Source organism: Petaurus breviceps, unplaced genomic scaffold (genome assembly GCF_028583685.1).
Source record: "Petaurus breviceps papuanus isolate PSGF00001 unplaced genomic scaffold, PetGlider_PUasm1.0 38, whole genome shotgun sequence".
NCBI lineage: Eukaryota > Metazoa > Chordata > Mammalia > Diprotodontia > Petauridae > Petaurus > Petaurus breviceps.
This window is the reverse complement of record NW_027186304.1, coordinates 81,504,290-81,532,115: the sequence shown is the minus strand read 5'-3', so window position 1 is coordinate 81,532,115 and position 27,826 is coordinate 81,504,290. Positions and strand designations below refer to the sequence as shown.

At 36.7% G+C, this 27,826-nt stretch overlaps 1 protein-coding gene across 14 annotated transcripts in view; it reads left to right on the top strand.

The window, feature by feature from the left end:
* Positions 1–27,826, top strand: part of NCOA2 (nuclear receptor coactivator 2) — a 450,248-nt gene that overhangs the window by 410,883 nt on the left and 11,539 nt on the right. For 11 of the 14 annotated variants that reach the window (XM_069100096.1, XM_069100098.1, XM_069100100.1 and 8 more), the window contains 7 exons: positions 4,053–4,218; positions 15,435–15,713; positions 16,461–16,538; positions 17,347–17,788; positions 19,794–19,971; positions 20,932–21,130; positions 23,676–23,765. In XM_069100096.1, the coding sequence (XP_068956197.1) occupies positions 4,053–4,218; positions 15,435–15,713; positions 16,461–16,538; positions 17,347–17,788; positions 19,794–19,971; positions 20,932–21,130; positions 23,676–23,765 (1,432 nt within the window). The remainder of the gene's footprint in view (positions 1–4,052; positions 4,219–15,434; positions 15,714–16,460; positions 16,539–17,346; positions 17,789–19,793; positions 19,972–20,931; positions 21,131–23,675; positions 23,766–27,826) is intronic. The other 3 variants (XM_069100106.1, XM_069100103.1, XM_069100104.1) reach the window with 3 other exon arrangements.

Sequence of the window (27,826 nt, the reverse complement as noted above, 5' to 3'; positions counted from 1 at the left end):
GGGGGGGAAAAAAACAACCAAAAAAGAAAAAATAGTTTCAAACTACATTCAGACTCCATAGTCTTTCTCTGGATGTAGGTAGCATTTTCCATTTTAAGTCTTTTGGAATTGTCTTAGGTCATTGCATTGCTCAGAAAGGCTTAAGTCTAACAAAGTTAGTCATGGCACAGTGTTACTGTTACTGTGGTTCTGTTCACTTCACTCAGCATCAGTTCATGTAAGTCTTTCCAGATTTTTTTGAAATCCATCTTCTCATCATTTCTTATGAGCAATAATATTCTGTTACATTCATATACCACAACTCAAGTGGCTTTTTTACATTAAGTTAAAGGAAAATCAGGGTCATTTGCATTTATTTGATTTGTTTGAAAACTGTGTAAAAGTAAAGATTGTTTTCTTTCTTAATCACATTAACCAATTCTTTGAAAACCTTAATGGGGTCACAAATGCTTTGTTAATATTTATTATAGAATAGTTAAGAAAATGAAGCTATATGAGCTTGGTATCTAAAGCAGTGACCTAAAATTTGACCTCTCTTCCATTTCTATGTATATCCTTAATTTTAATTTACTTTGTAAATAACATTTTGAATAGATATTTATATTCAGGTTGGTTCAGACTTCTGGTTGTTCTTTTAAATTAGGGTTTTACTTTTATCACAACTTGTGTTTTTTAATTGATTGTGTCTCTGTGACCAGCATTCTTGAATTTGTGTTTAAATTACTTATTGTTCATGTAGTAGCAGTAACCAGCATTTATATAATGCTTTAAGTTTTACATAACACTTTGAAAACAATTTCATTTGATGCATACAACAATAGAAGTAGGGACTGTCAGTTTTACAGATGAGGAAACCGAGGAACAAAGAGGTTAAGTGACATTGCCAGGGTCACACAGCTAGTAAGTGTCCCAGGTCAGATCTTCCTGATTCCAGGTCCAGCATTCTGTCCATTCTGCTCTTTAAATTACAGCTTCAGATATTTACTCAAAGTTTAAGTTCAAAAAATGATTTCCAAATTTTGGAACAACAGCTTACTTCTCCCTTCTAACATTTTTGTGTGTGTTGGAAAAATCTAGAGATTCTGCAATCTGGCTCTGACCTGATCATTCAAATGGAACTGTTCTCTCCATAGTTATTTATGATCTCTTAATTGCAGTGTTACTTCTAACTTGTGCTGGTGCTGGACTGAGCAGCAACTGACATGCTTCTGTGCACACCAAACTTAGTGTGCAAATGAAATTTTCTTTATAAAATACTGTTGATTCTAAGTCACTATTTGCAGGGTTATTTTCACTTTCCTTTTTCAGATTCTAATTGGTTTATCTACTGCCTTTGGGTTGATCCAGGCAGGTCATGTGATCTTGGCTGTCTGTTAGGAATGAAACACACAGCCTTCCTATTTTCATTTTTTTTTATTTTATATTTTGCTTTTTGGAGGGGGGAAGGCAGGGCAGTTGGGGTTAAGTGACTTGCCCAAGGTCACACAGCAAGTAAGTGTTAAGTGTCTGAGGCTAGATTTGAACTTAGTTCCTCCTGACTCCCGGGCCAGTGCTCTATTCACTGCTCTACCTAGCTGCCCCCCTTCCTATTTTCAAACAGATGGGAAAGTGGTGATTGACTGTAGCCATTGATTTACTAGAGTCACCCAGAAGCAGAAACCTGAAGTTATGTGAGATAGACTCAAAGCCTGGTATGAAGGTGACTGTAAAGAAAGGAAAAGAAAAACAACCATGTACATAATGACTAATAATGTTAATATTCTGATAAAATTGTACAAGGTTTTATTGTACCTTTCAGTTAACAAAATAAAATATGAAGATTTTCATTGGAAATATCAATATTATCTGTATTACCAAAAAAAAAAACAAACAACTTCTGGTGCTACACAGTTGTCAGATTACGTAAACACTTTTCTGCTCTCACCTAGACTAGTTTAGTAGATTTCTAATTGGTCCCCTTGTGTCAAGTCTCTCCACACTCCAATCTGTACTCTTCTGTGCTGCCAAATTGCATAGTTTTGACCAGGTCACTCAGTATCCTTGAATGGCTATTTATTACCTAAAAGGAATCAACTATAAGATCTTCTGTCTGACATTTAAACCGCTTCACAAACTTGGCTAATTGCCATTTTCCCATCTTCTTCCATGCTCTCTGTAATCCTGCTACACTGGCTTACTTGATGCTTCTTACACTAGACATCCTTTCTCCTGCCTCCATGCCTTTGCACTGTGCAGGCCTTGTGCCTGGAATATGCTGCTTCTCCCCACTTCCATCTCTCAAACCTCCCTGGCTTACTTTAAGACTTAATCCTACCTCCTACAGAAAGCTTTTTCCCTAGCTCTGTTTTATCTCCATCCACCCAGTTCTAATGCCTTCTCTCTGAGATTATCTTCTTTCTCCTTTTTATCCAGCTAGTTAAATGTACTCTCTCCCATTTGAACATGAGCTCCTGGAGGATAGGGACATTGTTTTCCTTTTTTTATGTTACCCAGTGGTTGGCATGGTGCCTGGCACATGTTGAGGGACTATAAGTGCCAAACTAATGGCATGTCTGTTTAGTGCTGTAGGTTTTCAGGAGAAGAAGTGGCCACTGATGGCCTATGAATGAAGTGCGCTGAAAGAAGATGTGGGTTTTGGACACATAGTTAGGAGGCCAAGGACTTGAAAAAGGATAAAGGCGCAGAAGTAGAAATGTAGACATCATGCACAAAGTGTGAATAAATCAGTTTGGTTGAGATGGAGGGTTAAATTATTCCTTAAACAGATTATCTCAAGGATGACTAACCCTGATTTTGAGGTTTTGTAACTGGGAGAAATAGGAAAATTTGTAGTAGAAGCTGGTTTGGGTTCAAGAGAGAATAATTAGTTTTAGATTAATTTCAGATATATTTCATCTGCAGTCACAACAGAATGAGAAAACATATGTCCAGCAGGCAGCTAGAAGTATAAGGTTGAAACTTGAGAGAGACAGACTTAGAGATGCATTAAGTAAAAATACAGTCTTTGTTTTGGGTTGTTTTCTTGTTGGTCATTTCAGTATTTATTATGTGTGACTTCCTTATGTATTTTATATTGCCATGCTTTGCTGTTGACACTCAAGTGATCTAAAATTCAATCTAACAAATATTTATTAAGTATCAGGCACTGTGCTAGTCTCTAGGAATGCAAAAACTAAAGAGTTCTTGCTTTCAAGAATCCTATGTTCTACTGAAAATAGAGTTTGATGTATTTAGATTTACTTTAATACTTCACATTTATCATATGTATGTTTCTCAATGCCTGAATTAGATTCTTAGCTTTGTATCTTATTTCATTCTTTTATTCTTGATTTTTTTATTTGTTCCCTAGAATCTGTTATGAATGTTAGGGTTTGTTATTGATAAAGCATTATGTTGATGCAACAGTGTGGCATTTAAATTGTTTATGAAAACTCAAGTATTGTTACTCAAGTCATTGGCATTGCATTGATTTACAAGCTCTCTTAAAACCCTTTTCCAGAGAATTTTATTTTCTGTAGGGTTTTAGCTTTGGTGATACAGTGGATTTCTCACCTTTTAGTTTTTAAAATCAAATAAAAGTAGTATATTTGTGGATTACTTTTCCTTTACATCTAGCCCAGGAATTCCAGAGTAGAATTTCTTATAAGCAGACATTTAGTTTTCAAGTAAACTTAGAATATACTTCTTTTACTTAATAATAACCCTCCATTTTTCATTCCCAGCTAGGTTATCATTGCTTCAGTCTGAATCATATAGTTAAAAATCAAATAAGCTTTTTAGATCAGTTATTTTCTTCGCTCACAGTTCAGAAAAATTTTTGCATTTTATTTCAGTAACAATAAGTATATTATTAAAAGACAAGCAAAAACCTTACAAACACATGTTCTCTTTCTAATCTGTACCCACTGGTGAAACAGTTTACTTAGAAGAGTTGGCTGCCTTGAAGGTGGCTTAGTTCACTGACACTTTTGCTTCTCATAGTCATTACCCAGAATTCAATGATTTCCTCCTTCGAGCTATTCTTGACCAAGGTTATATTTGACCTTTTGCAGGCAACCGTTTGGTACTTCTCCAGATGACTTGCTGTGTCCACATCCTGCTTCAGAATCACCAAGTGATGAGGGAACTCTCCTGGACCAACTGTATTTGGCATTACGGAATTTTGATGGCCTTGAAGAAATTGACCGAGCCTTGGGAATACCTGAACTAGTTAGCCAGGTACATGCATTGGTTTTAATTGCATAAGAAGGTACCTTGATATAGAATCTAAAGTATTCATTTTATTTTGATTCAAGTACTTTTCGGTTCACCTTTTCATATCAGTTTTAAATGGAAAAGGTCTTGTGAAATTCATCCTTGTCTGCTCATTCCTTGGCATTATTGAAGACAAGGGAAGATATTTATTGTAGGCAAGAACTTCAAAAAAAGCTACCCCATGAAAGTCCTACTCAGTCAGCTAGTTAGCACAGTGAATAGAGCACCAGCCCTGGAGTCAGGAGAACCTGAGTTCAAATCCAGCCTCAGACACTTAACAAAAGTCACTTAACCCCAATTGCCTTGCCATCTTCCCCCCCCAAAAAAGCTACCCCTTCATTCTTTCTCAAAAAGTATTTTGTTGATGTATTTCTTTTTCCATTACTTTCATTTCCTAGTACCTGCCCCTTTGTTACAAAGAAGCATCATTAAGCAATACAAACTGACATGTTGAAGTCTGTCAGTTTGTGCCTTGTTCTATACTTGTAGTTGAACACCTTTCCACAAAGAGGAGGGTGCTATGTTTTATTTTTAGCCCTTTGGAAACAAAAACATTGCATTAATCTGAGTTCTATTCTCCTTTACATAATTGTGGTATTTTTATATATCTTTCCCTTTATTATACTTTTTTGTGCTTCATATAGATTTTCCCAAGTTTCATTGACTTACTTATTTTTGTCATTTATTATAACACAAAAACATCCCATGACTTTGTTCAGTCAACCACTGGACACCCACTTTGCCCCCCAGTTTTTTGTTATTAAAAAAAAAACTGCTCTAACTGATATATATATATATATATGTGTGTGTGTGTGTGTGTATATATATATATATAGAGAGAGAGAGAGAGAGAGAGAGAGAGAGAGAGACCTTCTTTCTTTGACCTCCTTGGTGTATGTGCTTGATCAAAGGATATGAACAGCTTACTCATTTTTCTAGCATAGCTACAGATTGTTTTTCATAAATGTTAGACCAGTTCACAGCTCTACCAACAATGTATTAGAGTGCTTGTCTTTCCCTAACATTGACTGTTTCCATTAAGTCAGCAGGAACACTAGAACAGTCCTTTTGAAGGTGGAGAAGCATAGAGGATCAAGGATAGATTGTGATGGTTATCAACCCCAGAAAGTGATAGCTTTCCAGTGATAGTTCCCTGCCCATTGTTTTTACCTTATATAATTTTTATGGTTAGTGGGAGAAAAACCATGTTTGTTAAAAGAAAGCAAACTTTCTATAAACTGTACTGTCTTCACACTCAGTAATTCACATTTAATTATAACTTACTGGAGTGTTCTGTGCATAGCAGGTTCTGAATAAATTGACTGGTCTTTTGGAGGCTATAGAGCACAAAGATATTCAAGACTTTTCAAGAATAAAGGTGCCACAAAACTAAAGAGTGTCTAACATTAATGTTTGTTTAGTTGGATTCTTTAAAATTTTCCTTCAGGGATATTCAAGCCCCTTAAGATTGTATTGTAAGTCTGTGGAACTCATACATATATATATATATATATATATATCACTAAAGAAGATGTGCAAGGATACAGAGGAAGGTTAGGGGATAACTCTTAAGTAAACCTAAGTACAACATTTCTTTCTGAGAGTCTCACTTATCAGAGCAGCACTAGTAGAATAATTAATAAAGAGCATGAGAGAAGGATTATCCGTCTATTGGCCAAGCATGTGGCCCTTCTGAGGGAGTCTTCACCATGAAGGCAGTACAAGTCTCTGGCTCATGTTCCAACCCAGTTCTCCGCAAATATCTGAATGTAGCTAGTATATGCTTAAGTCTCCACAGGTGTCGGTTTAAAAGGCTCTCCATCCCTCCATTACTTAAGTTAATGATATATTTTGGATGTAGAACTGCCTTCCCCCCCCCCCCCCCCCCCCGGGAAAGAAATGCAGAAAGCACTCTTTTATTATTTTTGTGCACTTAGTGAAGTGTTTGGCATTGTGAAATAGTTGCTGGATTTGGAGTGGAAAAGACCTAAGTTTAGATCCTGCTTGTGTGTAAACTAGGGCAAATCACTTAACCTCTCTGACCCCTGTTAAACCAGGATAACAAAAGCTCTGTAGCTCTGTAGTACCTCCCTTATGAAGCTCATTAAAGGAGATGGTGTTAGTAAAACACTTCTCACAAGCAAAACAATGTCAGTCAGCATTATTACTGCTCTGTCCAGGAGTGAGTTGGGAAGTATAGAAAGAGTTGTTAACTCTGCCTCATGAAAGTCCTACTCAGTTTATTGTGTAAATAAGATATATATTTTAAAAATACTCTGGTTTACTATAGAAAAGGCTGGGAAAAAACACACCACCCTTTTCAGTCACCATCACCTTCTCCCCTTCAGCCTGTCTGCATGAATCATTTTTATTTCCAGAGATGTTAACTATCACCAAAAAATAGCTCCTAGTGTGTAATCTATTTCTTAGAGTTAGTTAAAAAGTCATATTTCCTCTTCCTGTCATTGGTGTCTGTTAGAGAGGTGATGCAGAGTCATATAAGACTTGTGAAACTTTTTAAAAATAGTTTTATCATTACTCCCAGTGCTCAACAGAAATAAGTGGGAGTTAAGATGTCAGTTCATACTGAGAACGTCAGGATAGAAAAAAATTACTATCGATTTAAAGTTATAACCTAAAATAAGTCAAGACGGAAAAAATAAAAGCTAAATGTTTCCTATATGACTAGTTTGCTTTGCTTTTGGTTAAAATTTTAAATGATTCAGCATATGAAATTACTGGCTTGATATTCATTATTTTTACTTTAGAATATTTGATCCTCTATACTACTAAATGACATGATACTGTCGCTTCAGATCTAATGTCACTTCATTAGGTGCTATTTTAGTCCCCTTTTTTCACTTTATTTGTATTATTTCTCACCTGAGTTCATCAAATCCAGTGTATTCCTTTTATATTATAATATATATATACATTATATATAAGGTATATTTTGAATTAAATTACAGAAACATGACTGATAATAACTTTAGAAAATAAGACTTCCTTTGTCTATTTCATTGGGAAAAATTATATACCATAAAATTTGCTTAATGAAAATGCCTAGTCTTTTCTGTTATTATTAATATTCTAAGATGGTTTCCTAGATATAGTCAAACCAGTAATTCAACAAAAAGGCCCTTATCTGAGAAAAATTCACCATCTCCACAGTTTTCATGAGCACATCAGGCCCCTTGTGAGGTCTGTGTAGCAGTGGAGGCAAGTCTATGAAACTAAAAGCTGTAGTAGAAAATCAGTCCTGGTAATTCTAGAACCAGAAAAGTCACCTCACTTCTGGGAGCCTTAAAAGGTAAAAAAGCCCTGTGGTGAATCGAAAATAATCTGGGTTTGCATGCTTTGCCTCAGTCAAGGGACTTCCCTTCCCTGGCCTGCAGAATAAAGGATTTGGAAGAGGTGATCTAACAGGATCCCTTCTCACTCTTAATCAGGCGTGCAGAACCTACAGCCCACAGGCTGCTTGTGGCACACCAGAGGATTTCAGGTGGCCTGCAAAAAAAAGTAGAAAAAAAATCCTTGACTAGCCATCCAAAACAGCTGCAGGTTGTGCAGGCCTGCTCTAAATCCTTGGAATAGGGCACCATTCCAGTTGAGACCAAAAGCTTATGTGCTGCTTCTGAACAAATTAAAACTATCTTTTGATTGAGGGAAGGGGGGCTACCTTTTAGGCATTAGGAGCATTCTGCCTCAAGGATACATGTGGTTTTCTAGGTCCTTGGACACAGTCTTTTGACTAAGTCAATTTTTATAGAACAAATCCTTTTATTAACGAGATTTGTTCTGTGAAGTTTGGATTCAGCCAAAGGTCTGTTCTTGAGAAACTAGAGGGCCACATGTGGCCTTGAGACCGCAAGTTCCCCACCCCTGCCAAAATATTCTTATTGCTTTTCTGAATGAGTCAATACCTCTACTAGGTCTATACCCCCAAAGAAGAAAGAGGAAAAAGGTCTATATAAAAAAAATATTTATTGTATTTATTTTTGTGGTGACAGAAACCTAGAAACCAAGTAAAGATAGTGCCCGTTAGTTGGAGGAATGGCAAAAAAATTTATGGTATATGAATGTAATGCAGTACTTTTGTGTTGTAAGAAATGAAGGGGATGGTTTTGGAGAAGCCTCAGAGGAATATGATATGAAAAGATGCAGAATAATGTGAGCAATAATAAGAGATTAATTTATAAAATAATATTATAAAGACAAAAAAACTTTGAAAGATCCTAGAATTCTGAGCAATACAGTAACCAACCATGGTTGAAACATGCCACCTTCCTGATAGATATTAGTCGTAAGTCTTAGGGTTTTTTGTTTGTTTTACAGCAATAGTCTGTCAGTTCTTAACATTTTTTTCCAGTCACACTTTCCTTTGCCCTTTACTTAGTATGACTGATCCTGTTTCTTTGTGGCCTTTAATTATCCTAAAAGGACTGATTTCTACAGAACAAAAATTGCTGTTTGAAGTATACCTTTTGACAACTGATTTTTTTTTTTGCAATATCTATTCTGAAAATCCTTAGATTTAAAAACAAATGAGTAATAAAACATGTATGTATGCTATGAAATCCAGCTCTCAACTATCAGTTGTCCCTGGAGAAACTAGCTCAGTCTAACTTCATCTGATCAAGGACAGGCATTATTAATCAGCCATTGTCATCAGAAGCATAAATGCATGTTATAAAATGAAATCATATTAAAATTATTATTGGTCCCAAGCAATTCACATACCACTGTATTAGGTTTTGGTCCCAGCTATACATTATCATAGAAATATTTGATCCATTTAACTTTTCCTGTTGTTGGGTTTTGGGGGTGTTTTGGGGTTTTTTTGAGTAATCGTGGATCTTACTGTCTTTTGTAATTACCTCAATCTGTTATTTGGTTAAAAATGCACCAACACATACACATGAAAGGTATATGGTCTGCTTCTCTTCTAGTTTTCTTATGGTATGATTGTTAATATTAAAATCAGAAATCCATTTTTAATTTATTGTCAAATATGGCATAAGATGTTGGTCTTAACCTAAGCAGTGCCTTGAGCATTGAATATTCAAGTATTAAGTCTTTGAGGAGTACTTTGTAATTGAATCTATACAAGTGTTATAGTTTTCTCTTTGGTAGATCAATATTCAAATATCTTGAGCATTTTTTAGTTATTTGGAATGGAATTTTAGTTTCTATTATGACCTCTTGGATTTTTCTGTTATTATAAAACATGTTTATTTTTGAGAGGCTTTTTTTTTGTAGACTACAACTTTGCTGAAGTTGATGAGGGATGACAATAGGTTCAGCAGGATCTTTATCTGATCTTTATCTTTATCTAAGACCAGAAAGCTTGTGATTCAGTCTGGAAAGAATTCAGCCCAAGTCAACTTGGAGTCGGAGTTGTAAAAGTTTATTGTGCGCTTTACAGGGGGCAGAGCTCCTTAGGGGACCTGCAGGCTTAAAGAGGACATAGGCATAGCTTTTAAGGAGTTAAGGGTATTCATTGGATGTCAGTTATGCTGAACAGGTGAGAAGAGGGTGGGATTAGGGAGGAGTTAAGGTGGGGCCAGTGTTTAAAGGAACATGCACTTTTAATGTCAACTGCGCAGGCGTATTGCCCATAATTCACTGGGAAATAGCCCAAGGGGGGGATACCTGGAGGTGTGGTTTTAGGCTTGAAACCGTAGCTAAGTCAGCTAGCAGTCAAGGGCTGACTGAGAAGTGTCCAGTCTGCCACCCATCAATGTCATGTTTGACAATATTGATGTCTGGGAACCAAGGCTAACAGAGACTCAGTATGTGGATAATTACTAAGGAGTTAACCTAGAGATAGGGTATTGAAGGATTCATGGCGGGCAGCGGGACACTATACAGGGGGGAGATAATAGTTGCCTAAGCTGGAATGTTTATAGATAGTTTAGTGAAGGATTCATAGGTGTAGCTTGTTATTGTTCCAAGCTGAGATAAACAATTCATGAGTTGTTGCTGGGCAGAGTTAATGCTCTGAAGCTGGGGGGGGTGGGGGGGGTGGGAGTGATTTTACAGACTGATGTTACAAATATAGATCCCAAGCACCCCATCAAAGTTATTGCCTTTTCTAAGTAAACCATTGAGTCACAAGTTTTATCTCCCCATTCCTTCTTGTCTGTCTAACAGATTGCCTCCTCTGTCATTCGCACTCTTTCACTTATTTTCACTCTCTCCTGTTCGCTGGCACCTTCTCTACTGCCTATAAACTGTAAGGCTGCCTTCTCCCAGGCTCAAAAAAACATCACTTGATCTTTCCATCCCTGTTAATTATCCTGTATCTCTTCTTCCCTTTGCAGCTAAACTACTTGCTGACCTCTAATTGCCTTTCACACATCTCACATTGTAGATGTCCAGTAGTCATCTCAAATTCAATATATTGTCTAAAATGTAATTCATTATCATTCTCCTTAAACCCTCCCCACCTCCTACCTTCCCTATTATGTAGAGGACAGCACCCCCTTCCCAGGCCCTCAGGTTCACAACATAGTGTCACCCCCAACTTATCACTCTCTCCCAACCTTTATATCCATATATATATATATATATGTGTGTGTGTGTATATATATATATATATATATATGCCTGTAAATTTCACATTTGAAGCATTTCTCCAGTACACCCCCCTTGTCTTCTCCGACCCTGCCACCACTCTAATGCAGGTCCTTACCATCTCTTATGTTTAGATTATTACAATAGCCTATTGGTGAGTCTGCCTGCCTCAAGTCTCTCCTCACTCCAACACATTATGCATTCATCCACCAAAGTGATTTTTCTAAAAATGCAGGTCCTACCATGTCACCCAACCTTCCCACTCAAGAAAACTCTAGTGGCTCCCATTTGACATTCAAAGCCCTTCATAACCTAGCCCCCTAGACTACTAGAAAGGTAGGCTAATCTTCTTACACCTTCCACATAGTCAATGATCCAGTGATCTTTTCTGTTCTACAAACAAGTCATTGCATCGTCTAGCCCCCAGGCATTTTCTCTGACTGCCCCTCATGCCTCGAATTCTCTTCTGTTTCATGTTTGCCTACTACCTTCCTTGGCTTCCTTTTAAGACCCAATTAAAATCCATCTTCTACAGGAAGCCTTTCCCAACCCCTCTTAATTCTGATAATACTTTACCTCTCATAATTTTTTCCCAGTTATGTTGTATATGACTTGTTTTATCATATTTTCTTTGATTGCTTCCTTGTTAGACTGTGAGCTCCTGGAGGACACCTCTTTTTGTATGCCTAGCCCTTTGCAGTGTCTAGCGTACAGTGGGCACTTAAAAAATGTTTATTGACCAACTGAATCTTTATACCTTTAATTGTTTTCTCTTGTTCTATTTACTGTTGCTAGTGTTTCTTGAACTACATCAAATAATAGCAGGGGAGAAAGGACATGCTTGCCTTAACTTATTTATTGAGAATACTTCTAATATCTGCATTGCATATGATGCTTGATTTTAGTTTTAGATGCTTTTTTATGATACTAAATAAAGAACACTTTATACCTAATATCTTATAGGTAATTTAAAAGCTTTTTCTGAATGTTTTTGAGATAAACATGTGGATTTTTAAAATAAATATTCAATTAATTTGTTAAATTCAATTAAATTATTCAGTTTACTTAATATTAGCCTTTTAATATTGGCTTTATGTTTCTTTGGTTTACATATTATTACCATATTTGTCTTAGAAAATGACTGTTAGAATGCTTTATTTATCATTTTGGGGAAATGGTTTGTGTAGTATTGGTACACATTGTACTTTAAAAGTGAATCCATCAGAACTAGGAGTATTTCTTCTTTTCTCATTTCCCCACCCCTTCCCTTTACAACTAGTTCTGTTTCTTTTTCTGATATTTAACTATTCAAGATCTCTATTTGGACATTCACGCTTTCTTTTGTGTTTTCAGTTTTGGTAGCATAATAGGTTTAAGAACTTAGTAGGTTCTGATATATATTTAATTCTAGTTTTGTTGTGATTTCACCTTAATTTGCCATGTATTTACTTTCTGTACTTTTCTTAATCAGGTAAGCTAAAGGTTTATCAATTTTATTGGTCTTTTATAAGAACCTGCTTTTAATTTTATTTATCATTTCCAGCTTATCTGTTTCTTGCTGAGTTTTACTATTTCCTCATGTGCTTATATTGAGTTTGTTTTTTAGCTTTTGAATATTTCTTAAAAAACAGTATTCAATGTATGAACATTAAGGATTTGGATCAATTGACACAAAAATATTATAATGTTACTTAGAAATAAACATTTTCATCCTACTATCTTTCTTTTCTTTGCCTTATGGAATTTTTTAAAAATGAACTGTCAGTTTATTTTTAGTTTTTAAACACAGTTTAGGCCTTTTGAGATATGCTTAGATTTGGGTCCTTCTAATGGTAGTTGTTCTGTTTTTTATTAATTATGTTTTTAGGGATTTAATTTCCCCCTGTTGCTTTAGCTGCATCCCAGAAAAACTAACAAACAAAAATAAGTTTAAGAGTAGGAGAGGATGGGGAATTTTACTTGACTACTACTTAAATCGGAAAGAAAAAAAAAGAAAAAGAAAGATAACTAGAAAAAAAGGAAGGAATGAAAGAGATTAATGAGTTAAACAAAACTTCAAAACTGGGGAGAGTATTGACAAATGAGAGGGGGGAGAGGAAATATTTGAAGGTGAAAGCAAGAGAGCCTGTGTGAGTAGTGTTGCCTTAAAGTAGATTAAGGGGCAGCTTGGTGGTACAGTGAATAAAGCTCTGGCCCTGGAGTCAGGAGGACCTGAGTTCAAATCCAACCTCAGATACTTAACACTAGCCATGTGACCTTAGGCAAATCACTTAACCCCAATTGCCCTGCCTTCCCCTCTCCAAAAAGCAAAAAACAAAGTAGATTAAGCAAAATAACTGGAGACATATTACTGTGTTTATAGGGGAAGAAGGGAAAAAATCCTGATTTGAAGCAATAAAACATATTTAAAGACAAATGAAGGAAAGTGTGTAAACTTAACTCTAATAACATTAAATGGGAATGCATTAAACAATCCAATAGAATAAAACAAATCAACAGATTGACTAAGAATATATTTTTCTTATTGACTAAGAAAATAAGACCCCATAATTTGTTATTTACAAGAATTATACCTAAAAAGCAAAGTCATAAAGAAAATAAAATGAGGAACTAGTACAAAATTTGCCATGTGTCAAACAAGCAGGAATTACAATCATGCTGTTATGAAAGAAAAAGCAAAAATTCACTACATAAAAAGAGATAAACCAGAAAGCTGTATTATGCTGAAAGGAACCATAAACAACAAACCAGTATCACTAACAAATGTATATGCTCCAAACAACAGAAAATTTGCTGAATTACATGAAATCATAGTTAGGGATATTTTCCTCCCTTTTGCTTGCTTCTGGCCTGAATCTATGATCATAATCACTGTAAGGGATTTCTAACATGGAAACTTACTGGTACAAATTGGTGAATTGTTTTTATCTATCCTAGGCAGGAATTCCTGATTCCAAGGCCATTCCTTCTTCACTATGCCCTCTCCTGCTTTTTTTATTATACTGCATGGCATCTGATAAATGAGGTGTAAATCTAAATCAAAGCCTTTGAGACATCCTTTTGGGGGGGAAGGAAAAAAAGCTTTATTTTTTGTCTCCTGGTTTCACTGATCATGAGAATATCAATATTACCATGATTCCATACTTGGATATTGTTCAGTTCACTGGTGATTGAATATGTCTCAAAATTAGCACACCTTTAATTTAATCTTTACAGATAACATTAAAACTATGTTGCATTTCCTGTCTCCTTTTCTATACCTCTGCCGTCATTATGCAAAAGCAAAAACAAAGACAAAAAAAGACACACAACCGAGGTTCATTTTTTATTTTCTTTGTTTCTTGAGTTGTCATTGCAAAGAATTCTTTACCTTATGGCCACTGAGAAGCCAGGTTGGTCTGTGATAGCAGACTCAGTCTCTCAAAACCAAAGCTTTTCTAAAATGGTAGAAGCTGCCAGAGTTTATGTTTCTCCTCTAGAAAAACCCTCAAATCATAAGTCATCTCCATGCCATGATAATGCCACAATATGAGCCATCACAAAATAAATTAGATGATGATTTATTATGGAACAGTTGCTGTCATTATCATTACAATGTTAAATGTTAGGCCAGTAGTTTCACATTGCCCAAAAGAAAACTGACTTCCATTCACAAATATTACCTGCCTCAGGAAATTTTGACTTGAGGCATGAATCATATGACTGGAATGAAGCCAAAGAAGATATGTAGAAGTTGGTTTGTGTCAATTTCAAATAAAGTTAACCACATCAAATAAAGAAAGTATGTCCTGGTTTTTGGTTCAAAAAATACTAAGACTCTGAGCATTGGGGTTACATATTATGTTCCCATAATAGAAAGTAATGATAGGATAGATACCACCTCTCTTCTTTCTCTATGGCAAGGACAGACAGGTAGTTAGGTCAGAGAGAGATAATTTTCATCGGCTTGTCAGCAGTTATGGCTAGAACCGTGGGAGAAATTGTAAAGAATGCCAAATGTGTCCCTTGAACTCAACTCCCTTGCCCTCTAGAAACCCATTATCTGCTCTAGCTATCCAGAATTCCTCACCTCATACAACTAAAATTTTGATCTAGTCTTCCCATTAAACTTGGGCTAATCTCTCAAGGAATAAGCTCCTCTTAAAAGAAGTAATGTTAATCTAAATATATCCTTAATTCATGAAATCAGGAAGGAAAGTTTTTTCAGCAAAACAAAAATTAAGTTCTTGGAGAGAGATTAGATTTAACTCAAAACACCAGCCTGGAGCTAATATCATGTGAATATGCTTCAGCACTGCAAAGATCTTCTACCACCTAACTGCACGAATTGCTATGGCTAAAAAAAAAATGAATTACCAGCCTTGTGAACAACCTTTCTTCAAGGCCTTCTATTCAAATTCTTTCCAGTTGGCAAGACCTGCCAGAACTTGCTTTCTCCTTGGCATTGCCTTCAAGAACACAGGTCATCTCCATGTCCAAATGGGGCTTGGAAGATTGTATAAATATCTGAGAGTCACTAGTATCAAGAGGGAATGTGCTTAAGTTATTTGGCTGCTGTTTTCAGATGCTTTTAAAAAATTGTTATTATTTGGATTTTTTCATAGAGCCAAGCTGTTGATCCAGAGCCATTCTCAAGTCAAGACTCCAGCCTCATCATAGAGCAGAAACCCCCAGTTTTTCCTCAACAGTATGCATCTCAGGCTCAAATGGCGCCGGGTAGCTATACACCCATGCAAGATCCCAACTTTCATACACTTGGACAGCGGCCAAGTTATGCCACACTACGTATGCAGCCTAGACCAGGCCTTAGGCCAACTGGCATAGTACAAAACCAGCCCAATCAGCTGAGACTTCAACTCCAACATAGGCTTCAAGCACAGCAGGTATGTTATTTTATTTTGCATAGATGTGATACATCCGGACATGAGGTGGTTGGTATTGAAGGGCCTCATTATCAGTCCACTTCTTCTGAAAAAGTGAAAACTTTACTCCAGTGGACCCTAACAGTTCCCCATCTTCTCCCCACTTTGCTTTTTTCTCTTCTCTCTCTTCCATCTTTTCCTTTCTGGCATAGTTTGAGGCTCAGGAGAAGGTGTTCCTCTTTTTAAAAAAAGTCCCACTTCAGGATTCATATGGCCATTGTTTGCTGTTAGGTAACAGGATGTACTCCATGATAAAGCAAATGTATATATAACTTCACATGATATTTAGTACAGGAGAATGTTTCATTTTACTCTATATGACTCACTACTTACTGTCGAAATAGTAGCACTGAACATTTTCTGTAGCAGAGTAAAATCCAAGGCTCATTTTCAATGTATTAGTTAGACCTTATCTTCTACCCTTGGCCACATTTTCTAATCATCTTCTTCCCCTCCCACTTGAATACTTTGAATTATTGAATATTTCTAATGATCAGATATTCCAAAATAGCTTCTGAATTGTAAGCAGTGTGGAAACTCGAGGATTAAGAATCCTAAGAGAGAGAGTTCAGCTGCCAATAATATGATTTTAATTTTAGACCCTATCTTAAAGCTTGCACCCTGCCTGCAGCTTGTAAATTTTTTAACAGGGCTGAAATAAAATGTATTCTTTCCAACTTCTTATGTTTGGTATATGTGTGCATTTAGAATCGCCAGCCACTTATGAATCAAATCAGCAATGTCTCCAATATGAACCTGACCCTGAGGCCTGGAGTACCAACACAGGTGAGGGAGCGGAAGCTACAAAATTCTTGTTTTAATACTTACCTATTTTGTCCCTAACTATGTTGATCAGTTCTTCCTCTTTGATATCCTGGGCGTGATATAATCTGTTAAGTCATGGGATATGAAAATTGACCACACTGGATGTGTAATAGCATCTGGTTATCCTCCCATCACTTGCTTTCCCATTCTCCTAATTGCTACAGAATTTATCTTCTCCAATATAAACACGATCCCTAATGCCATAGTTAGGACCCATGTAGCCGCCTACACCTATTCCTTATGCCTCCTCCCTCCTCTGGCTATCACCATTTGTTTTATTCCCTTTCTGTTCCATTCTGATTCCTTTCCTTCTGTTTGTCCCTCCTGTCATCTCCTCTCTTCTCACCGCCTCCTCCCTCTGTCTCACCTCTGCTTTTAGGGACCTGTCTGGGAGAACACAGTAGTATGAAAGGCCTGATTGTTCACTCTTTTGAGACCTCAGAATTATAATGAGACCCTAACCTGCCATCATCGGGGTTCATTGGAGAAATTCTTATTATCCGTGAGACCATGTTATGTTGGGGTGTATGTGGTACTTCTGGTAACTGTTCTATTCCATAGCAGGGCATATTTATGCAAGACTTCATCGCAGTCATTGTTTGTGTGGAACTTGGATCAGTATGCTGGCTTTCTTTACCACTTCTGTGATTTGACTTGAGACAGTTTAGAGGACCTGCTTCACATCTAGTGTCACATCTCGTGTTTGGTATATATGGACTTTTACATTTTTGTGCCTATCCCCAATCCTTACCACCTTCCCTTGTTTTAGGGACCTATTAATGCACAGATGCTGGCCCAAAGACAGAGAGAGATCCTGAACCAACACCTACGGCAAAGACAAATGCATCAGCAGCAGCAAGTTCAGCAACGAACTCTGATGATGCGAGGACAAGGGTTGAATATGACACCAAGTATGGTAGCCTCTGGTGGCATACCAGCAACTATGAGCAACCCCAGGATTCCCCAGGCAAATGCCCAGCAGTTTCCATTTCCTCCAAACTACGGTACTGGACTTACATCCCCACCACCTTTCACCAGTCCTTTCTCCCCAGTGTCCCCCAGTCCTGGGTCACAGCTCCTCTCTCACAGCTCCTTGCATGGCTCCCAGATGAATCTGGCTAACCAGGGAATGATGGGAAACATGGGAGGACAGTTTGGGCCTGTCATGAGTCCCCAAATGCAGCACAATACCTTCCAGTTTCCCAGCTCAGGTACCGCCTTTTCTCTGAGTGCAGGTCTTACTTTAAGAATGACCGAAGTAAGTGTGCGTGTACACTGCGTGTGTGTGTGTGTGTGCATGTATGAGTGTGTATATATAGTATTTATAATTTATATGTCTGACTGTGTCTTTACACAAATATCTATATATTTTTAAAATCTCTGGGTCTGACTCAAACAAATCAATATATTTCTATAACCATATGCAATAGAGAAAGAAAGAAACTAATTTCTCCCAAATAAGATGTCAAGGGTATGACAAATCTTTTGTAAATAAGAGTTATTGGGTGCTACATATATAAACACTACAAAAGACCTTAATATTGATTTGTTTTTGAACATCATTCTCAAGGGATTAGTTATCAGATATGTAATGTTATGAATATTAATACTTTGCATGTATCAATGTTAAATTAACAGTTTAATTATTGACAAAATTAGCTGATTATATTGACTTTATTTTTTAACGATCTTTTTTCCTAGAGTTTGCCAGAACTATCTATAACCTTTCTTTGTGTTTGCCAAGTTTAAGATTACTGCTTCATTACAGGGACAAAAAGACATTTTTTAAGCTTTTGTTTTTACTGCATAATCTTGATCTCATTTTTGTAACTGATTTAGTTACTAATCATAAATGCATGTTGTACTAATGTTCTAGGCATGAATTTAATTAACCTAATATTAAAACTTTTCCTATTTCCCTTCTTATATACTATCCTTGGTACCATGTTCTGAGAACCCCAATTTCCTTTCTTCTATGATGATTTTATAGAGTCTAATCAGAGTTTTAGCTCTGCTTTCGTTTAAATAGACTCAGAAGAACAAGGACACATTTTTTAAAATTTGAGTGTTTTTCCCCCCTCAGGCTTTACAAAACAAGCCATTGTAATAAAGATAAAAGAAGTCAATCGTGAATAATTGTTTTTAAATAATTATATACACTGTGTATACATATATATGTATATATGTTTGTGTGTATACACATATGTATAACTACACACACTGAAGTTGTTAGTATGGTTTAATGATAAGTGTGTCTCTTCAACTACATATACAAGCAGCTCATTTAATTCAATAGTGGTTTTTCAAATGTGTGACTAGAAAATCCTATTGATGGGCACAGGATAACTAAGTTTAAAAACAAAAACATTTTTTCAATTCAACTGTAGCTATCTGTTGAAAATTTGGTGAATACTATAGTAGTAGATAGAGGTAGTATGAGATAATACAGACTTCTGCCCCCAAATGTTGCCTTTGATATTTGGTAACTACGTGACCCTGGGTTAGTCACTTAACCTTTATGCTCTAGGAACTTCCCCAGAACCATCAGCAGGTTGAGATCTGCATTGGTGGAAAAACATTCTGCAGTTTGTCAAGCTGATGAAATCACAAATCCTTCTTGTAATTGGGTAGTAATAGTTAGTAATTTAAATTTACATAGTGCTTTGCAGTTAATAAAGAAGAGTTGACTTTTTAGGTCCTGGAGAGGAATGTTCATATGCAGCTCATTCTTTAATCTGTGTACATGTTTTTTGGACTAACTTTTGGGGGTGATTTTATTTTTTTCTCCACTATTGCAAAATGAATAGACAGTGTGGGGTCTAAGATTTGAGTATTAATTAAATGCAAACCAGCCTGAATGTGTCTAAATAGATTATGAGAATACCATTTAGGCTCTAGCATCTTAAGACAAAGTTACACATGGAAAACAGCAAGGAAGTATTTTGTTTCTTTTGTGTAAGTCTGACTTTGGTAGTTAATATAATAACTTAGTACTACTATTTTAACTTCTACAAAACAAAAATGGCAAAGAGTTGAGTTTTTTTTCTCAGTTTTTTAATGTCATTCTTCAGTTTTTTATTAAGGATATGTAATTAGCCACAGTATTATTGGACACTTGAAAGTAATTATGTGTTAGCATTTAATTGGAAATGTTCTTTTCCCCCACCCACCCAACTAGCATTACTAACTGTCTGCTTGCTTTCCTTTCATTTCTAGGAATAAGTCAGCAACCTGATCCAGGCTTCACTGGGGCAACAACTCCCCAGAGTCCCTTGATGTCTCCTAGAATGGCACATACCCAGAGTCCCATGATCCAGCAGTCTCAGGCCAACCCTGCCTATCAGTCCTCTTCGGAGATGAATGGGTGGGCACAGGGAAACATGGGTGGAAACAGGTAAATGGATGTAGTTGATGTTCTGTCTCTGTGTCCATCATATAATATAAACAGTATATAGAAGATAGTTGGTCACAAGGTAGCTGGTTTTATTTATTGTTATTTTTAGTGATGTTTTAGTTAACAGCTTGTCCACCATAAGCTTCTCTTCCCTTCACTCCATGCTGCTTTTCTGTAGAACAGAGAGAACTTTACACACAACTGAACTTAGCCAAAATAAGATCAGTATCTTGTAGCCTTCTTTACTGTTAATTTATTCATTCAGCACTATTTTGCAAGAAGTGAACTTGAGAAAACCAGAAACTGTAAAATGGCATTTATTTTCCATCTGTTTATAATTGAGACGCCTGTAGAAAAGACGTAGACATCATCAGTCCTTTTATGTGGTGTTGTTGGGTTGTTGTTTTTGTTTTGTTTTATTTTTGCTTTTTGGAGGGGGGAGGGCAGGGCAGTTGGGGTTAAGCAACTTGCCCAAGGTCACACAGCTAGTAAGTATTAAGTGTCTGAGGCCGGATTTGATCTCAGGTCCTCCTGACTCCAGGACCAATGTTCTATTCACTGCACCACCTCGCCGCCCCTTTACGTGCTTTTTAAAAAGCACTCCAGTAGAGATACAAAAATAGTTAAAACCTATATATTCAGAGTAAATGCCATCCTGTGACCACCCCTAAGCTCCAAGGAAGGTCTGTGAAGAACAGTTATGACTCGATCTTCATAAAGTGCCCTCACAGCTCTTTATATGTTCCTTGACCCAATTTCTGTTCCCTGTTCCCCTCTCCCCCCAACCTTCTTCACTGAAATAAGTCAGTGAGTTACTTTTTCTGCAAAACTGATAAATGCCTAAGAAAAGTATATTTAAAAAGGCTTATAGTCAAATTTGTTAGAGCTTTCATTTTTCTGTGTGTGTATGTATGCATGTATGTATGTATATATAATTTCAGTCTTTCTCATGTTTTTCAGCATGTTTTCACAACAGTCCCCACCACACTTTGGACAACAAGCGAACACCAGCATGTACAATAACAATATGAACATCAGTGTCTCTATGGCGACCAATACAAGTGGTATGAACAACATGAATCAAATGACAGGACAGATCAGCATGACCTCAGTGACCTCTGTGCCTACGTCAGGGTTGTCCTCCATGGGTCCTGAGCAGGTGAGCATTAAAGGAGAAGCAGCAGCAGTGGCAGCAGAGTCCCATGCCAATGTTAACTTTGTCTAGCTCTCTAATAAGTACATCTTACCAGATAGAGAGTGTCTGCTGTTACTCCAAAGTGTATTTGAAGGGTCTGTGTTTTCACTTTCAGTGAGGCTAACAGAAATGCTTGTTAATAATTAAATGAACATATACAAATTTTCTGAGTAGATGAAGAATCTTTTAAAAATCATTCTTCATTTCCTTGTTACTTTTACAATTATTTTAAGAAATCTTCTAAAAGAGTGCTTTCAGTTAAGAAAGTGAGTTTTCCAAACTATGATAATTGTCCAACTTTTTTTGTATCTTTGTGATCTACTTTGCATTTTTAAAATTAATTTAGTCATATATTTTTGCAAACAATTATTATCCTTTTCCCCACTGTTCCCTTCACTCCACCCTCAGCTGCCATTGAGCAAATTAAAAAAAAACAAAACCCTCATAGCAAACACCCCTGTTGGCCATGTCCCTAGCTGTATGTCTCATTCTTCTCTGACAGGAGGTAGGTAATATGATTAATCTACAGCTTTCTCTGACTTGTGGTTCATCACTGCATTAATCTAAAGTTCTAAAAGTCTTTCAAAGTGGTTTTTCTCTATAATGTTAATACTATGCAAATTTACAAATTGTTTTCCTGGTTCTGCTCACTTCACTCTATTAATCCACTGATAGAAATAGTACAGATAATACAAAAATATTTCAGTTTGACTTTGAAGTTACTAATAGGATTTTTCATTTCAGCAAATGTCTGCTTATAATTATATTTTCCTTAGTTTAACATTTAATTTACTTTGCCTTCACTAAACACAGAACTATTGACATATTGGCGTGGAGGCATTCTGGAGAGCAAGGAAAATGGTTGAAGTTAGAAATATGTTGCAGACCATTCACAATTTTATAACCAATATAATTTTTTTAAAAACTTGCACATCATTCATTCAATAGTTTCTGAGTGCTTACTACATGCAGAGCACCGTGTGCTAAACCCTGGTAGAGATATAAAACTTAAATGAGGCAATCGCTGCATTCATGGAACTTGTCCAATTATTGAGTATATTATAATTTACTACTTAGTACTCTAAAATAAATGCATTAGAAAGTTGCACACTTGTGCTGTGTGAAGTATGATGTGAAAGGTCATTATTGACCCTGGGGGAGCTAGGAAAACTTAGTTGAGGAAAATGGTTTTAAAGGTTTGGGTTGGAATTCAACAGGCAAAGAGGGAGCTAATGCTCTGCTTCTAGAAAATATTTCCCTAAAAAACATGAAATGCTTTATACTATGTCACTTACTCTCACACCGTTCATATGACAAGGACTCTGATTCTCATTTTGTACATGAAGAAATTGAGTCATGAAGTTGTGAGCATGCATGTCTCCCTCAGCCCATCATGCTCCCCTGGAAGCTCCTTGAGAACAAGGAATATGCTTGCCTAACAGTGCTATTTACATGTGCTTAATAAATGTTTATTGAATAAAAAACTTCCATAGATAAGTGATTTAAACTGATGTAACTTGAAGAAATGTACATTTCTAAGAAAGCAGGCTTCTAGGGAAGCACCCCCTCAAGTAGATAAGCATACAGGTAGTTCAAAAAGGAATTTAAAAGATTATCAGTAGTACAAATTGGTTTCAAATCCCCTGTAGTTTAAATGCCACACACAATCACAAATTAGTATTGGGGCAGCTAGGTGGTGCAGTGAATAGAGCCCGGGCTCTGGAGTCAGGATGACCTGAGTTCAAATCCAGCCTCAGATACTTAACACAAAAACTAGCTGTGTGACCTTAGGCAAATCACTTAACCCCAATTACCCTATCTTCCCCCCTCCAAAAAGGGGGGAAAAAGTTAGTATGAATGCCCTAAAAGTGACCAAACAGTGAATATTCATTTTGATGGTTTTTACATATGCTAATGAACAAATCATTCTGTCAGAATAGACTTAGAAAAAATTTAATTGTTTGGTTTTTGATATTTGCATTTACTTGCACTTGCTTGTGAATAACTTCCATAAGCGTTACAGATAATAAGACCGATGAGGTAACTGAAGGGTCTCAGACAGGAGTCACCAGTCTAGTTAGAGCCAACTGCAAAGCAAACTTAATATAACATAAAAATGATCCTCTTCTACCTAGATTTCATCCTCAGCTCTTCTACTAACTAGCTGTCTCATCCATAGGCAAGTCATTTCTAATCTCCGAATCTCAGATTCCTCCTCTGTAAAATGAAAATAACAGTACCTGCCCCACCTACCTCACAGGACTCTTGTGAGCATCTAACAAGATGACCTCGAAATAAAGCATATGAGCATGAGGCATCGATTTGTTGTCTGATAAATATCATTAGAATTTTAAAACTTGAGTTCTTTTGGGAATGTGTGTGTTATGAATGACTCCTAGAAGACATGCACACACATTCACTTTAATATTCATATTCTGGAAAAGAAAGTTTTATGAAATCCTGACACACCCATCTAAATTCAGCTATTTTACTGTCTTGTTGCCATTAGGTTAATGACCCTGCTATGAGGGGAGGCAATCTTTTTCCAAACCAGCTGCCTGGGATGGATATGATTAAGCAGGAGGGAGATGCATCACGGGTAAGAAACAAATGACTATGTTAGTAAAGTGAGCTGTAAATATTCACATGTAAATTGGTATATTGTCATCCCCCAATCTAAAGTCTACATGCTTTTCATTTTTTGGTCACAACTTGGGATTTTACATGACATACCATGGTTTGAATATGTAATATGTTTAATTTTTTTAACTGTGACATAGAACTTAAACCTAGTTTTAACTCAGAATGGCATATATGGTATCTGTTATTAGTTTTCATTTAATTTTATTTGGCATAGCAAAGGACCAGTTACGTTAGGAAAATATATGTGTCTGCTTTTACTGAATCATAATATTTCGTTTTTAAGGAGGTAGGAATTTATGATATATTACTTTTAATTTTTTCCAAAAACAATAGAATAATTTTAACTTGGAACCAAACCAATTCATATTCTAGGTAGCAGATTATTAAATAGGGGAAACTTCTATAGATTGCTTGGCAATAGCCAAGTAAGGAAGAGTTGTGGCTTTTTTAAAATAAGGAGAATCAGAGCCATTGTGCAACTGATAAATGGTCAGAAAAAAATGAATAGGCAATTTGCAGAAGAAGAAAACAAAACTTTCATTAGCCATATGAAAAAATGCTCTAAATCACAGAATAATTAAAGAAATACAAATTAAAATCATTTCTGAGATTCCACTTCATGCACACACATACAAATACTTAAAGACCTATGGCAAAATAGGTACATGAATATACTGTTAGTGCTGGGGCAGCTAGGTGGCACAGTGAATAGAGCACTGGCCCTGGAGTCAAGAGGACCTGAGTTCAAATCTGGCATGAGACACTTAACACTTATTAGTCGTGTGACCTTGGGCAAGTCACTTAACCCCAGTTGCTCTGACTTTCCCCCTCCAAAAAGTAAATATATATATAGACACACACACACGTGTATGTGTGTGTATATGTGTGTGTATAAATATAGATATATAGATATACTGTTAGTGTAACTATGAACTACTGTATCACTCTGGAAAACAATTTGGAATTGTGCTCAAAAAGCTATTGAAGTATGCATACCATATCCTTTGACCCAGCTATACCACCACTAGATCTATATCCCAGAGAGATCAAAAAAGAGGAAAAGGACCTATGTCTACCAAAATATTTATAGCACTTCTTTTCATGGTGGGAAAGAATTAGAAACTGGGGGTGGGATGTTGCTCATCATTTGGCATTAGCTAATCAAGTTATGGTATTTGAAGATGATAGATTAGTACTGTACTATAAGAAATGATGAAGGGGTGGCTAGGTGGCTCAGTGAATAGAGCGCCAGCCCTGGAGTCAGGAGGACCTAAGTTCAAATGCAGCCTCAGACACTTAACACAAAAACTAGCTGTGTGGCCTTGGGCAAGTCACTTAACCCCGATTGCCCTCCAAAAAGCAAAAAAAAAGAAATGATGAAGGGGATGGTTTCAGAGAATGCTGGAAAGATTTTTATTAACTGATGCAGAGTAAAATGAACAAAACTAAGAGAAAAATCTATACAGTATTACAAAAAACTTTTAAAGACTTAGGAACTCTGATCCAACACAATGACCAGCCACAATTCAAAGGATTCTCAATGAAATGTACTATCCACCTCTACCTCCAGATAGAGAGCTGATAATCTCAGAGTATGGATTGAATTATCTTTTTCTTTTCTTTGTACATGGCTAGTGTGGGAATTTGTTTTGTCTGTTTTGTATTTCTCACAAGTTTTGTTTTCCTTGCTTTCTCAGTGGGTGAAGCAGGTAGGAGGAAAAGAATTCAAAAATAATAATAGAATTAAATTGAAACCAAAAATAAATAAATAAAAGTAGAGAGACCTACCCTTCCCAAAAAGTTTTTCTTAATAAGAATTGTCTTTAAAATTCAGAAACTTTTGTTTTGGGGGGGTAGTATTCTAGTTTGGAAACCTAATGATGAAGAGATCTGTACCAAGCTTTAATAGCACATGGTATGACTTCTCTAAGTTGTTTCTGTTTACTTAAAACAGAAAAAAAGAAAAACTACTATTCCTAGCCTAGAAAATGTTCTGTGTTTATGCTTACAAATATTCTCTGTGCATTGTATGCATTATACATGTTCATATAACTTTTGGTCCTGACTTGTGATTTCATCAGTATTAAGAACCTTCTGCAGCTGAAGATCAGCAATTTCTCTGTAACCTGAGAGTCTTAGAGAGTTGGCAGCGATACTGTGAGATATCTCCTCATCTGTGGTCACACAGCTATTATGTGTCAGAGGCAGGGTATGAACCTGGGTCTTCTCATTCCATGACCAGCTATTAAACATTTCACTGTCTACATATCTGCATCCACATAAATATGTATATAATTGCATATGGATAGACACTTACCCTAGCCTGTTCTGATGTCTGGTTATCATGACATGGAGGTGACCCTGAGTTCTTCATGCCAAAATATAAGCTCTCACAGGCTCTGCAACAGGAGGTCCCCTCTAGTCAGCTTTAGTGAGAAGATGACTTAGGGTAATGAATTTTTTCAGCTGTAGCAACTCTTGCAAGATCTCTTTAAGTTATAGAGAATTTCAGTATTCTCTTGGTGAAGAGAGTACCCGTATTAACAAAGTCACACAAGTATGTGGTTAAATATGTATGTACAGCCATTCTGGTGCATAATTTCAGTCTTGGGGGGCAGCACAGTGAAGAGGATAGAAAGCCAGATTTGGAGTCAGGAAAACATGGGTTCTTATTCTTACCTGGCCTCTGACACTTAAAAGCGATGTGACTGTGGGCAAATAACCTCTGTGAGCTTCAGTTTGCTTATGGAAAAGGAGAACAGTCGTAAGCACCTTTTCTTCAGGTTGGTGTGAGACTATAATCTCTCGTGAAGAGATGGCCCTCCTCCTCAACAAGACAAGCCCTTCCACATGTGTCCTTATTCCAGTCCCATCTCATCTGCTCCAACAGATTGTCCTCTTTATCATCCCTCCTCTCTCCAGTCTTCAGTCTCTCCCTAACGACTGTGTTCCTTCCCTATTGCCTACAAACGCACCTGTGTCTTCCCTCATCATTTACAAAAAAAAAAAAGACAGCCTCATCTCTTCCTCTTCTTGACTAACCTCTTCAAGAAAGACATCTACAATTGATGCTTCTACTTCCTCTCCTCTCACTTCTAAACCTTCTACAATCTGGCTTCCAGCCTCATCATCTAACCAAAACTCCTTTCTCCAAAGTTACCAGTGATCCCTTAGTTGTCAAATATAATGTCCTTTTCTTACTCATCCTTCTTGATCTCTCTGCAGCCTTTGACACTTTATCACTCTCTTCTCCTGGACAGTCTTCTCTCCAGACACTACTAATCACTAGGATACAAGTATGAGCAAAAAAAATTTTTTAATGACAACCCCTTCCTTTCAAGAATCTTGCGTTCTAACTAGAGAGGAAAATGCGTAAACAAGAAGCAAAATGCCGAAGGAATTGGGGAGAGAGAAGGTAATTGCATGCTGGCGAAGGCCAGACAGAAACACAGCTGATGGAGAAATCCATTCCCAAAGTGAGAGCCCCCTAGAAAACCTGGTCCTACCCTATTTCAGAGATTCTTTAATCTGAGGTCTGGGAACTTTTTTTTTAAGCTTTTCATAACTTTCAGTATAATTGATTTCCTTTGTAAAAATCCTATGTATTTTATGCATTAAAAAACATTGTTATGGAAGGGGTTTCAGTAGACTGCCAGTGGTGTCCATCTTTCACACACACGCAAGCACGCACACACACATTGAGAAGCCCTTCTTTATTTTATGTTGATTTGGTATCTCATCAGCTCCCATGGATTGTTATCTTTACACAGGTGATTGCCAGCCTTTCTCTCCTGAACTCTAGTCTCTCATCACCAATGGCCTCTTGGACTTTTCAGACTGGATACCCTATAAGCATTTCATAATGAATAGGTCCAAAACAGAATTTATTATCTTTTCCCAAAAACCCTTTCCCTCTTCTAGAATTTTCTTTTAGCATAGAGGGTACTACCATCGTCCCAGTCACCCAGGCTCATAATGTCAATTTCTTCTTTGGATTCACTCCACACAGCCAGTCTG